Source organism: Poromitra crassiceps, assembly GCF_964638095.1.
Source record: "Poromitra crassiceps genome assembly, chromosome: 9".
Classification (NCBI taxonomy): domain Eukaryota; kingdom Metazoa; phylum Chordata; class Actinopteri; order Beryciformes; family Melamphaidae; genus Poromitra; species Poromitra crassiceps.
In genome coordinates, this window is record NC_139630.1 from 51,945,841 (window position 1) to 51,959,747 (window position 13,907).

At 44.2% G+C, this 13,907-nt stretch overlaps 1 protein-coding gene across 1 annotated transcript; it reads right to left on the minus strand.

The window, feature by feature from the left end:
- Nucleotides 1-285: 285 nt before the first annotated feature.
- On the minus strand, nt 286-13,663 carry lca5 (lebercilin LCA5). The gene is made up of 10 exons (XM_083643375.1): nt 13,532-13,663; nt 12,952-13,055; nt 8,807-9,210; nt 7,228-7,487; nt 6,493-6,798; nt 5,811-5,948; nt 5,592-5,697; nt 5,016-5,152; nt 4,712-4,889; nt 286-1,365 (listed from the first exon to the last, which is right to left on the minus strand). The coding sequence occupies exons 3-10, from the start codon at nt 9,198-9,200 to the stop codon at nt 461-463; spliced, it is 2,424 nt and encodes an 807-aa protein (XP_083499501.1). The 5' UTR covers nt 9,201-9,210; nt 12,952-13,055; nt 13,532-13,663; the 3' UTR covers nt 286-460.
- Nucleotides 13,664-13,907: the final 244 nt, after the last annotated feature.

Sequence of the window (13,907 nt, forward strand, 5' to 3'; positions counted from 1 at the left end):
GCATGTCTGGGCGTGTTTCATTCGATGCCTTCAGGTGCTTTCATTAACGTAGTAAATTAGCTCAGGAGCTGATGATAGATATATTTGAAGGCAAAAACAAGTGACTGATTACGTGACCGAGCCCGGCCCGAGCCCGAACGCGACTTCAATGTTTCTGTCCGAACCCGGCCCGTAAGTCGGGCCGGGTTCGGGTTCCGAGTCCGACGGGCCGGGTAGCCCAGCTCTAACACACACACACACACCTGAGTGCATGACAACCATATTCAATTACAGATTCTCCACTTGTTGTAACTTGAAAGACACTGGTGCAACACAATAAAACAGTAGAGGTTTAATAACTAAATTTACTTCAGATACTTTCCGGAAAGACAAACGGTCAACTTCTCAGTCTGGTGAAAGGAATGTGTGAAACTGTTGTGTCATTACTATGAAAAATCACTGGATTTCCTTTATCAGCCAATCATAACGTGAGCTCCTCTATGTCGTCATCAAATGAGGCGATGGCACGGATGGTGGGTCTGCTCTCGGCTACGTGTAAGGTGCTTCGGACGGGTGCGGGGGGACTGATGGTAGCGGAGGTCTCGGAGTTGAAGTTGAGCAGTCCCTCCCTTCTGGACCGTATTCCGTTGGTGGTTGGAGGACTGAGCACCTCCATTTTATTGTCACCAGCAGGGACCGCCAGTGGTCCAAACAGCTGCTGCATTAGGTTAGTCTTCCTCTCCTCCCCTTCCTTTCCCACCCCTCTTTCTGCCGCCTTTTCTTTCTCTTTCTCAAACCCTCCCAGACTGAAAATCCCTATCGCTTCTAATGCAGAGTCTCTGTCCTCTTTAGGCGGAGGCGTAGGCAAGCCGGAAGAGCCTCGGGAAGCAGGATTCCCGAAAGAAGGAGCGTAGCTTCCGAATGCAATGTCTTCGATGGAGATTTGCGGCCGTACTCCTCTCCTCCCCATCCCCGCTGCTCCTACTCCACCCTCTATGCCTGCTCTTCTCTTCCCACCTTCCCTGCTTCCAGCAGCAGCACGCAAACCCGCCGACTCCTCCGGTTCTGTGAGGCTGAAAATGGCAGAATTCTGTTTTTTCGGTTCAGAAAAGCGGGAAGAACGGGCAGCGGTACCGTGATTGGGTTCGGAAGGATCGGTCTCAACAAACGTGGGGTCAGGGGTCGGCTGGTTTTGACGGTCGATCTCGCGCATCTTAGCCAATAGCTGCTCTTTCTTGTGCCGCTCCCCGTCTGCTTCTTGCTGGTGGTTCCACCTCTCCACCTCTCCCTGGACCTGGCCACGCTTCCTCTTGTTTTCTTCTTCCTTGTGGCTCAATTGCTGACTGATCCTCTTTCTCTCTTCTTCCTCCTTTTCTTTCTGCCAGCCTGTGGACATAGTGTATGTTGACTTCAAGTCAAATGAAGCAAACAAAGCGCTACACTTAGACTATGTCTATAGTCTTTAGTTGATCTCTTGCTTAGCCACAGACATGGAATGTATCTAGTTGCTCATTTAAGATCCCATCAACCATCAACTCAGCACTCAGTCCTGGGATTTTTCTTTTAACAAATGCAGACCTTGTAGCTTAAACATTTAAAAGTTTCTGGACCAAGACCTGAAGACATCTCCTATTTATACTCTGCAACGTTTTCATGTGAGTAATAGTGAGCAGTAGTACAATATAACTGTAGAAGTTCCAAATTAAAGTGAATGTGGCAATTACAGATCCCAATATTCCCATTACTGAAAATGCTCTATTTAAGCAAAATGCTACTATTTCAAATATAGTTTTGAGCATAGCCACTGTGCCTCTCCTCTAGCTGTGGGCCTTACTCTCCTCTGGGCCATTCAGACACGTTTGACTCCCTCCTCTGTGCAGATGCTCAGGACAGACACAGGTGCAGCATGCATGACTGACTGGCTAGTAAATACATAAGTAGCCATTTTGTGCCCCCACATGAATTCTACTTATTATTACTGCGAGGGAAAGCCAGCACGAAATGGCTGCAGACGGCAGTTGTGACATTAAGTGAAAGCCAAGCAGATAGGTTTGACAACTAGGTGTGGTATCACCACATAATCCCTATGCACTGCAGTGAAAGGTACAACATTGTTCAACCGGATTGTTTGTGCTTAGTTCATGCTGGTATTTTACTTGATAATATCAAGTTTCCACTTTTAGATGGATCAGTCAGGAAACAGTTGGGTCTGGTAAGATCATAGAGTTAGAATGTGGTTGAACCTCCTATCACGCATGCTACAAAGCTGCTCACATGGGTTTCATGACTCATACTTTTTAAAATGTTTCCCCCTTACAAGGAGGAAGCTAAACATAGCTGGCTTTTTCCACCAGTTTTTCCAATATGCAATAGATAGTATTGGATCAGCAGCATCATAGTCACACAGCATCATAGCATCACGCAGGGGCGGTTTTAGCATCAGAGCTTTGGGTGGGCTCAGCCCACCCAAAGGTCATGGACCACTGAACCCCTAGGGGGGTCCGGGGGCATGCTCCCCCGGGAGAAAATTTTGTACAGTTTCAAGTAAAAATGGATCAAACTGGCGCACTTTGAGATCAAAATGAAGAGACTAGATCTATGAAGAACTACACACATCAATATCTTCTTTACCATTCTGTGGTTTTACAGCAATGAAAAAATAATTGTTTCCGTATATATACTATATATATTCTGCATACAGGTTACTTATATGGTAGAATTATGCTTGCATAAATAATACCAAAATCACTTCAGGGGAGTTTCAAGTAAAGTAACATTTTGCCTGGTAGGCAAAACAAAAGTAAAATTAAATCAAAAGGGAACTTCCTAACTTATTGGCTGGAATAATATTCCGACAAGATAATAATATACTGTAAGCACTAAAGCAGGAGTTTGCAGTCAACTAGTTGAAATTAATATGTGGCAGTATTTGTGGGGGTCAAAATCTATGTAGGGTGTACCACCACAAATAGATCAGTGAAACACTGACTATTAAATTGTGTGACTAGAAAGACACCAATAAATCTGAGAAAATGTACTTTAATTTTGAACAACAGCACTACAACGGTGGCATTACAAATGGTATAATGAAATTATTGTGGGAAAAAACAAGAATGCCACTTTTTTTCATGAACTTTAAGCAGAAAATTAAAAAATAGTTTTAAAGCAAAAATAAATAATAAATAAAGATAATTTTAACATTGGCTCAACCAACCCATCTTACTGACCACCAGGGGTCCTGGTCCTTAATCCCTTTTTATTACTACCATGCCACTGGTACTGTACACAAACAAGGCTGTTTAAATATCTGCCTTGCACTCCCTTAGAGGGAAATAACAAGCCTGTAAGAACTTTTATTGAGATACTGAACTAACATCACAGCAAGACATAAGTGATGCCATGCACGCATGTTAAGCTATCGTCATCATCACATCAGACAGGCTGTGTAAAGCAGCCACTTGCGATTCTGAAGGGCTTAATTTCATTCAGATAACAAGGGACCCGTTTGAAAATGTTTGTCACTTATGCCATATGTTTCTCAAAAAACATCACATCCATTTACACCCGCTTACTGCGAGCTAGCATGACATGGCTGGCTGGTGCCATGGTAGCCTACCTACCTTCCTCCAGTCCACCTGTTTGTCTGGCAGGCACAGCGACAAGTTCTTTTGTTTAGCCTACGAAACAACGTTATGCGCTAATTTGCATATCAATATGCGCTAATTAAGTAACTACTAATGACTCTGACTGCTCAATGCTCACCTCAGTTTCATTGATCATGAGTGGGGAGAACGATTGCGTGGACTGTGGAGGACCACTTCGCTGCTGTACTGTGTGTGTGACCTGTGTGAAGTGATGTGGGATTAGGCAGATAGATGGAGGAGGGAGCGCCTGCGCAGCCGCGGTTCTAGAAACTTTTCGGGTGGGCTGAACCCCCCAAAATTTTTGTCTCAGCCCACCCTAAGAACATAGAGGGGGGGGGGAACATGCACACAGCGCATTGAGTGTAGTCAGAAGCTGCTACTAATGACCACCATGGATTTGGAGAGGGGAAAAAAAAAAAAAAAAAAACTTTTTTTTTGCCTCTATTTTTTTGGGTGGGCTGAGACTATTTTTGGGTGGGCTAAAGCCCACCCAAAAACGGCCTAGAACCGCCCCTGGCATCACGGTCATATTGTTGACAATACCGTCCTGCACGCACAGCGCTGCAGCTGACAACTAGTAACAGCCTTATTGTCGTTTCTGTTGTGTTAAGGTCTATTACAAAATAGCGATGGTGATGACCGCAATAAAAACCACAGGGTTGTTGTTTGTATGCTGCCGTTAATGCCTGTAATAAACAAAAGGAAAAACGAGGTGAACAGACTTTGCTGTGAGGAGCTGGCAGAAAGTTTCACCTGTCTCTCCTAATCCACTCTCCTGTGCTGACGTAGACTCCGTCTCGCTCCCTTCACGTCTGCGGACGGTAGAGATAGCATAGAAACAAACCACGGGGGCTTTATTGCTGTCATTACTACAGCCATGTATAACGCAGGCCACCATCCTAACACAACAGGAACAGTAATAGACGATAGAGCTAACGCTAACGGCGGCTAGCTTCCTATTAGCACTGCTCTCACCTATGCTGTCACTAGTTGAGAGCTGCAGCGCTATGTCAACAACATGGCCGCAGCGACCGTGATGACGCTGATCGAATACTAGTGCAGGTACACTCTTTACTTACTGTTCTTACCGTCTCTGAGTCTCCTTGCCTTCTCTTCAAGGGCGTTCAGTTCCTGGTTGAGTCGCTGTTTCTCCTCCTTCTCCCGCTCTCTCTCCCTTTCCAACTCTCTATCTCTTTCTCGGATCTTCTGCTGTTCCCAGTCTCGCTCCTTCTTGTCTCTGGTTCCTGTCTGTCTTTTGTCAAGCTCCTGTTGAGAGAAACTGATTGAGGTTGGTCTGAATGACATCGACTGATAACAGCGACAGAGTGACGTCAAAACCAGAGGATGAATCGTGAATGGTGGAGAAACTAAAGTGAAGTGGAGACACTTTACCTTGAGCGATAGGTAGTCGTCGGGTGCCTGCTCGCCGTCCTCGTTGCCTTCGGTGATGGCAGGGGGAGGCGTGGGGAAGTCCACACTTAACGTCCTGTCGTCAGTCTGCACTGCCTTGGTGCTGTTCCTGCTGGGGACTACAGGTGGGACCAACACAAAGTACACATGAGACTCCATTTTTGCTCATGCACATTCTACAACTATCCTATGGGATTATGTTGCAACTTGCACCATATGCAATGGTGCATGACTAACATTTGTTAGCGTTTATGATGAAATGCTTTTTTGCTCAATTGATTTAAATGCCCCAGGTCATCATATTAGTATGCCTTCAAAAGCAACTACATCAACTGCCAGCGAAACCATGCAGCAGTTTGTGGGGAGTGGGGGGGGCAACAACATTACAAAAGAATTCCCATGACATTTCCCAGGCATTTTGGACAATGATCCACAACCTTTGTGGCGAACACAAAATTCTAATTTCTTATAGGACCATAAGACCTCTGACATTTGTATTCAGATACAGTACACACACATTATTAAAGCATCAGGTTTCATGAAAAATATGAGACTCACAAATGCAGGCCTTCCTCTTTGTCCCATTGTCAGTGTCTTTTCTATGCGAGGGCTTCACCATGCGGTTGGCATAGATGTTCCTGGCATCCAGTTCTCTCTCCTTCTCCTGATTGGGAAAGAAATTAGATTAAACAACAACAACAATCTGTTATTTTAAACCTATAAATCTGGGTGTGCACATAGAGGTGCGTGTTTCTGTCTACATTTTTGTATATCCACCTTGAGTTTATTGCCCAGGCGTTCCATCTCCTCCTGCATAGTCCTGATCTCTTCCTGAGCACTGATGGTCTTCTTTCTCTCTGCAGCCAGCTGCCTCTGGTAACTACCACTGCTCAGCTCCATGCTGCGCTCCAGCTCCTACAAACACACAAACACACTTTCCAGCTGCTGCATGACACAGAGAAAACCCAAGGTTTACAGCAGCTGAAACATCTTGAAGCAAATGACCTATTTTAGCTTGCTGGTAGACCTGTGGATCTCAGAGGCTCATATGTATTACGTCAAGTGAGGTAATTGAGAGACAGTATTATTGCAGCAAATGGTTACCTGTTCTATATAAACTCCGATACCAGATATGCACAAGTTACCAAGGAGACAAATCTGCCAGCCTGAGAATACCTGGGAGAGATTATGTGCTACTTCTTGTTCTCAATTGACAGTCTTTATTCCTACTGTACCACAGCCTCAGCAATCTCATCTGTAGCTATGGTCTCCTCATTCATACTGTATCTAGTTATTTACACAGTGCCTTCAGATAGTATTCAACCACCTTGACTTTTTCTGCATGTTGTGGTGTTACAGCCTGATGGAATCAATCACTATTATTATTGTGTCACTGATCTACACACAAAACCTGTCAACGTGGATAAATCACTCAATAAATAAACTAAAATGAAATGACCTTAATCTTGCGTTCTGCCTCCTGGAACCGTGCCCTCTCTTCCTCCAGCCTGCGGCTCAGCTCCTCTCTGGGGCCTAACTCCTGCTGGTCCACCAGCTTCTTCAGCCGGGTGACGGTCAGTTGACTCCTCTGCAGCCGCTCCTCAGCGTCCTTCAGACATCGCTCAGACGCCCGCTCGCGCTCCTGAGCTCGCCGGAGGCGTTCTCGCAGTGCGTGCGTCTCGTTGGAGTGGCGTGCCAGCAGCTGGGCAATCTCGCTCTCTGTGTCATCGTAGCGCTGCAGGGCTTTCTCCTGACGCACCTGCAGCTGCAGCACGGACAGGAAGAAGAGGAGGAGGAATTTAATATGAAGCTCCCATAGGCTGATTATCAGAGAAGGTGAGGAAGAAGAGAAACCATGATCTCGTTCTTGGATATCTACAGTACTTAGAAAAAGGTTCCGCTCATTCACTCACATGATTTTGTATTTTCAAGCAAGACCAGTTGCGGGAAAATGGGGGTGCGCTACCAAAAACAAGTGAGTTCTATCTTTTAATGCACAATTTTGAAGTTCTAGATGATGTAATTATTTTTCCTGACATTATCTTAGGGTTAGGGTTCAGGTCTAGCCACTACTGCAAGATCCAACTCTGTTGAGACTTGTCTTCAAAGGCAAGCCCCCCCCCCCCCCCCCCCCCCTTCCCCCCCATCCCTTCCTGGCTCTTTCAATTCAACCCCAGCTCAATTGGTGCGTTACCTGTCTGAGGATGCGATTCTCCTTTTGCAGCTCGTTGGTGCGCAGCTGCAGCTCAGCAAGGGCGTTACGCAGTTCGTTGATCTTCAGCAGGCGGGCCGACAACATCCGCTTGGTGACCAGGTCCATGTCTTTAGGCGGTGAGGACCCCTTGCTCAGTGAACGCACCCCCCCGCGGTGGTGCTGAGTCTGGGGTTGGCCGCCTGGACGCTGGGGACGAGACACACCCCGACGCCCTGCACCGCCTGCAATGTAGACACCCCCTGCAATGTAGAGAAACATACATGATGCACAAATAATTAAAAGGTCTTGTTTTTACAAGGCATTACAGAAACACATCAACACACTGTACAACTGGTGCCAGTGCACCGCAATGACACACTCCCTAGGGTGATGGAGAAAATAAATCCTATACATAAACTGATATCAGCCCATAAGGTTGAAGTTATAAGATCAATCAACCAATTTAATGACACACAAATCAGACTAGTGTCCTCATAACACCATATGTGGCATGTTGTGAGACTTTTTATAATATTTAAATGAGACTGCAGTAGTTTTTGTTGTTGTCAATAAACTAGATTTGAGACTGTGATAATCTGTTCTCATGGAAATACTCTGTGTTTTAAAAGAGGGTTCTTATTAGTCTTTTCAGAAACCACCACAGTGAAATGTGCCATATACTGCCACCTGTTGGACAATCAATGGCACTTCAACAACAAAGATTGGACTCCTATGTCTGCCTGACTTGTCCATTTATCCATCTCTAGACTTGATTTTGACAGCTGCTGCTTTCTGGTGCATGCATGTTCCAATGTGCTTTACGCTTCATTCACACAGACAACCTACGCCTTGCCTTGCCTCAACCCACGCCTACGCCGAGCTGGGCGTGAACCTGTTTCACGCTTTTGCGATCACACCGCACGCCTTTTGCACGCCGAACCTGGAGCCGAGTCACAAGCGCCTCTCCTCTCTCCCGACTGTATTTTTTCACGTGTTGTCCAGAATTGTCATGGGTAGCCTCTAGGTAAAATAAATCGGATATATTTAATGTTCTATTGATGCTGGATATGTATAACCAGGTCTGACTATAGTCGGACATTTTAGAGAGGTGATCTTGCAAGAATAGGCTATGTGCTGGCAGCCTGGCACAACAACATTGTCCATCTTGCTTCTTCGGTCGCTATTCTCTCTCATGAAGATTTGTTTGCCGACGGGGAGAAAGCCCCACGTGATAGCCACCCGTCAATCTCTCTGTCTCTCTGCTCAACATGTTGTAGTAACTCCATTTTATTTTGAAATTCAGTTGACTTTGCAATTTCCGACAGATATTGTGCGTTTTTCTTTCATGGCTTGACAGAAGAAGCCTGCCTGCACGCGCCTTGTCGGCTTCAAAATAGAACTCACGCCTATTCGATAAAATCGGCAAGGCACAGGCAAGGCGTGGGTACACGCAGGGTTCACGCTCAGGCGGCCGGTGTACACAGCCTCGTTGACTAAAACGGACGCCTATTAAAAAGCGTGGGTAAAGGCAAGGCATAGGCAAGGCTTGGGTCATCGGTGTGAAACCAGCCTTACCCACCTGTCTTGTAGAAGGGGCTGCTAGAAATCTTCTTTGGCCGCACCCCTCTTTGTCGGGTGGGGGATGGTGTCCGGGACCGGGAGTATGGTGAGAGTGAGCGCTCTGAGGGAGACTCATTCTCATAGTCCTCAGAATAGAATGACCCATTGCTTCTCCGTCTCTCTCCATCCGATATCTGATCCCGATCTGGATCCCAGATTCGTGTTTTAGACCTGTCCTCGGCACATGCCTCCTTTTCATCCACATTCTGGCTCTTGTCAGGGAAGCCCTTGTTGTGTTTCTGTTTTTGGAATGACGACGGTCGGGAATCTTTCTTTGTACTCCGGAGAGAGTGGCGACTTTGGTCAGCATCCCGGTTGTCTTCGTAGGGGTGGTCTGTGTTTTCTGATTCCATGGTGTTACTTCTGCATAGATGGACAAATGATCACAGCCATGGATTTACACCTACTGTCTATGATTGAACCAAATGAATCAAGCACACATCAAATGATTTTTCCTGTGTAACAATTTAAAATTAAAACTGAAAAGGGTATTTTAACCCTTGGTCACCTTGAGTTCATCTGAGTAACAGTTTAAATTGAGAACTGACTAGACTTAGCTACCAATTTACTCTTCCATTGTTCAAATTAAACTTCTTCACATGGGAAAAGGCATAAAATAGGGCTGCTTGATTATGGCAATCATAATCATAATCATAATCATGATTATTTTGACTGATATTGAGATTAGGGTTGTGCGATGTCATGAAAATCCCCATCGTGATTGTTTTACAGTGAAACATCGTTTTGGACTAGGGATGTCAATTTTCGGTTAATTTCACTTTCGATTAACCGACGCTAATAATCGATTAACCTATCGGTTAATTCATAATTTTTTAATATAAATTTTTTTTTTTTTTTTTTTGTCTATTTACTCAATGAGCTCATGCCCAAACAAGGCGTGTCTATTTAGATGCTGAAATGTTAATGCTTTTTGTGTTAGAATTATGCCTTTATTTTTTGTTGGCTTTGCTGAAATTTATAAGTTTATTGCCACATTTTGATCAGGTAATCATTCCAAAATCATTCTGGCTCTTATATGGATGACAAGGAAATATATTTTTGAGAGCTTTATTTCCTGTTTATGTAAACATTACAACAACAACAATCTGTTATTTCTTTTGATTTTTTCACATTAGGCCTACTGTCTTTTGCAGCATAAAAACTTAAACAAAATATAGCCTATTTCTATTTGCTGCCAACAATTGGAACAAAATTTTAACAAAATAGTTGCATGATGCAAAACACTGTGCAAAATCTGCAAGGAAACTCAAAAAACGTGTCAAAAAAAAAAAAAAAAAAAAAAAAAAAAAAAAAAAATTAATATTAACTGATAGACCGACAGCAATAACCGAACAACGACGTTAGCGACGGTTAATCGATTAACGGTTAACCGTTGACATCCCTATTTTGGACGATGGCATCGTCGCGGGTGGGGGGAATAATTAATTATTTATTAAGTCGCTGCGTTGCTGTAATTCCATTCGGCTAGCCGCTGCAATGCGTTCACGTTAACAACACAGGACAGCTGAGCTCTATGATACCAGCGGGCTAGAATAGGCTATTAGCCTCTGCTCTGTGCTATAGCACAGAGCCAGGCGACTGAAGTGGGCAGTGGCTGTCACTACCAGAAATTTGAACGGCGCAAAACAAATAACGTTAATGTTACAGATCCTCACCAACAACATGTGTGTGTTGAATTTAACTAGCTGGCAGAAAACTGACTGAATTACTGGCTGATATAACGTTAGATTCGTGTGGGCTTTTGAACCTAGAGAGAGTTTAGGATAAATGGCTAGAGAAACGCAGCTACTGTATCTAGTATGGAGCGACTCCAACTTTCACTTTGGAAACAGGCGAGTTAAATTCACAGTTGAAGACTTGTACTCACTTTGGGTTGAAAACAGGAAAGAACGTGAAGTTTCTTCTTTGTCTTAAAACGTTTTCACAACACAGCCGACTTCTCACGCGCTGGGGACGCCCCGGCGACATTAAACAATCGCACCCAGTTCAGGGAAGCAGTGGAGTGGGGGGAGTGGAGGCTTTCCTGAACTGAAGTGGGCACGCTTGTTTAATGCTACCAGCACGTCCCCCGCGCGTCACGGTAAGTGGACTTGGCCTTTTTTATTATTAAAACGGCGCAATTTTAATTCGAACAGATCATTAATTACGATGATCCAATGTAGAAGGCTCAGAGGTCGATGGGGGGTCGGCCCATCACGATGGTCGATGCCATCGTCCATCGTGCCAACCCTAATTGAGATCACATGATTACTTAACATAATTACTCATTTACTTTAACAGCATCATGCATTTATTGAACTGGAAAAAACTTGTATTTTGTTTTATCTCAATTATCTTCCTTTCATAATTGTGGGAAGCCTAAATTGTAATAAGAATTAAAATCCAATTAATTGCACAGCCCTAGCATAAAACACTACAGTATACCAGACACGCTGTACCTGGTTAGCAGGTTTATATATAGGCCTAGGCCCGCCTTCTAGATTGGACAAAATTTTCTGGTAAACTAATTTCAATGGTAATAAGAAGCTAGGCCAACTGGTTTGTCTCAGGCTTTCCATGCTGTGTCTTGGTCTCTAAGCAACAACACACAAGAGGTGGAACTTTCCATGAGGCTGCATGATATCACTAACCAGGCTATGATATCACTATTCCAAACCAGTGCTGTCACACAAAATACAGTCTGTTCTGCTGACTTATTGAGTAGCCAGATCAACTGTTGCACAATCAATCACAAATACTCTCTCTACTAAATAATTAATACAATTGTGGTTCATAGTTCAAAGAACAAACACAAATCTCAAGACTATTGTTAAGCAGCCTACACATCTGTTTTAAGGAGATATTAAAGTTGAGCTGAAATGGAATTTCCAGAGTATTAACTTTTTTTATCTTGACGTATTTCCTGTAGGCGGGACCAGAGACTAGTCTGGGAAGCATTTGATTGGACAACAGGCCGCTAGAGAGGCGGGACATAACATTTCAGGGGTTTGACTTGGACCGTTGAAAAGTGCGTCAGAAGAACAAACCAAAACAAATATGGAGTTTGACAGCGATGAGTTGGATGCTAGCCTCGCTAATTTTAGCCTTCATTCAGTTGTGGAAGACTAGCGTTACTTCCCCCCTTCATCTCTCCCGTTACCGGAGCAGGCAGGTGTACTCATCGAGCTGCCAGGGGCAGGAGGAAATCGAGGGAGAGGACGACTATTTCCTCCTGGGAGTGAGGCCGTACATGTTTCTTTCATGTTTGAGCCTTTTCCACCTGCCGGAAAATCAGCTAGTTGACGTTAGCTCTGTGTCAGCAGCACCGCACCGGAGAATGACAGTTGGAGATTGATTGACAGCTGTCGGGATGTCATGATATTATGGGTTGAAATTGGGTAGTACATGCTGACGTAAGCACACTGAAGATTTCGTTTTGAACGTAGAAAACTTTGTTGAAGTTTGATGTAAAAATATTTTTGTGTGTAATTCTTTTGGCATACACTGTTAAATAGGTGCACTGCACTCTATGACCAGGGATGTGATCTAAAATAGTTCTCATTTTTAAATTCAGCTCGACTTTGACCTGGGCCCTTCATCACCCTAACCACTTGATGGCCAAATATCAATGACAACACCAATACACTGAGACAGCATCAGGCAGGTCACTCATATTATATTAGACTGACAAAAAGGTCCAAAACCTGATCATGGACTCTAGAAACACCTATTTGCCTTTTTCACATCAGCCATTTTGTGTCCAAAAGGCAGCAAGTAACACAGGTGCAACTAAAACATTAACGGGTGCCCCCGGCACTTGAACACCTACTGTAAATGGATAATTTGGTGCTGGTGAAAAAGGCCCATAAATGTCACCGCAGCCAGATGATATGAAACCTGTTTTATTACCAGGAGATTACAGATTAATCCCAAGGTGCCTTAATTCTTAACCCTCTGGTAATGGTTAATTGCCAGGTTATGATTTAAATTACCATTATGTGCTAATTGCATGTACACAAACTGTTGTCATAAGGGACCTTAGTCTGGATGTAGGCTACAGTCGTGTCAATGCATGGATTGTCAATGACACATTTGAACACTCACCTAGTCTGATCATATCCTTCCCATCTTCTCTGACGTCATCATTTTTCACATCTTCATTATGCGTGTATAACATCTATGGAATCAGGTCACTTACGCCGGGCTGCCTGGTGAAAACAAATATACAAATCTCCAAAATTATCAACTGAGTGGGCTGTAGTAACGTTAGCTGTAGTAGCTGCCAGCTGGCGTAGCCTGCTCTGTCGTGACAGTGACACCAACAGATTGGATTAAAGTAGGCCGCCTGCTGTTGACAGGTGCGTTGTGTTGTACGCTACAACGAAATCACCCAAGTAACAAACATGTAATTCGTCGTCAAACGCATCACACACACACACACACCTAACGTTAGTCGGGTTAACGTACACACAAACATTATCAACTCAAAAAGACAGAAATAATGGAGAAAGTGTAGAGAAGTGCGTTTGAACCTAACATTAGCACATGTTAGCCAAATAAGCTGTGTAGGAAGCTAACAGGACTAACTAAAACTAGCTAAACACCCAGCATGGTAACAAAAACCTACGGATATCAACAGGTGATGTGTTGTACAGTGACTGAGGTTTAAACGTATAGCACCAACCTGTCCCCTTTCCGTGTCGGCCTTTATATCCCCTTTAATGGTAACTTCTTTGTTTTAAAAATTATTAGCAGGCTGTGGTTTGATTTGGCTGGCTGCAGATAGCTTTTATCACTAGCTAGCATTAGCAAGTTAACTTAGCTAGCGTTAGCTAGCGAACGTTTATAGAATACACTAACGTTACCACTCTCGTTTTAGAATGCCGTTTGGTTTATAGTCCTATAATTATTATCCAGTGTAAAACAGCAAGGCAGGGTAGCTATTCAGCAAGTTGGAAGACGCGGTCAGACTGCAGTTTTTTCTGGTGGTGAGTCCACGCCTAGTCCTTTGCTCCTGACAGCCTGGTCAGGTCCTGTGACGCCGCACCATGGCAACCGTT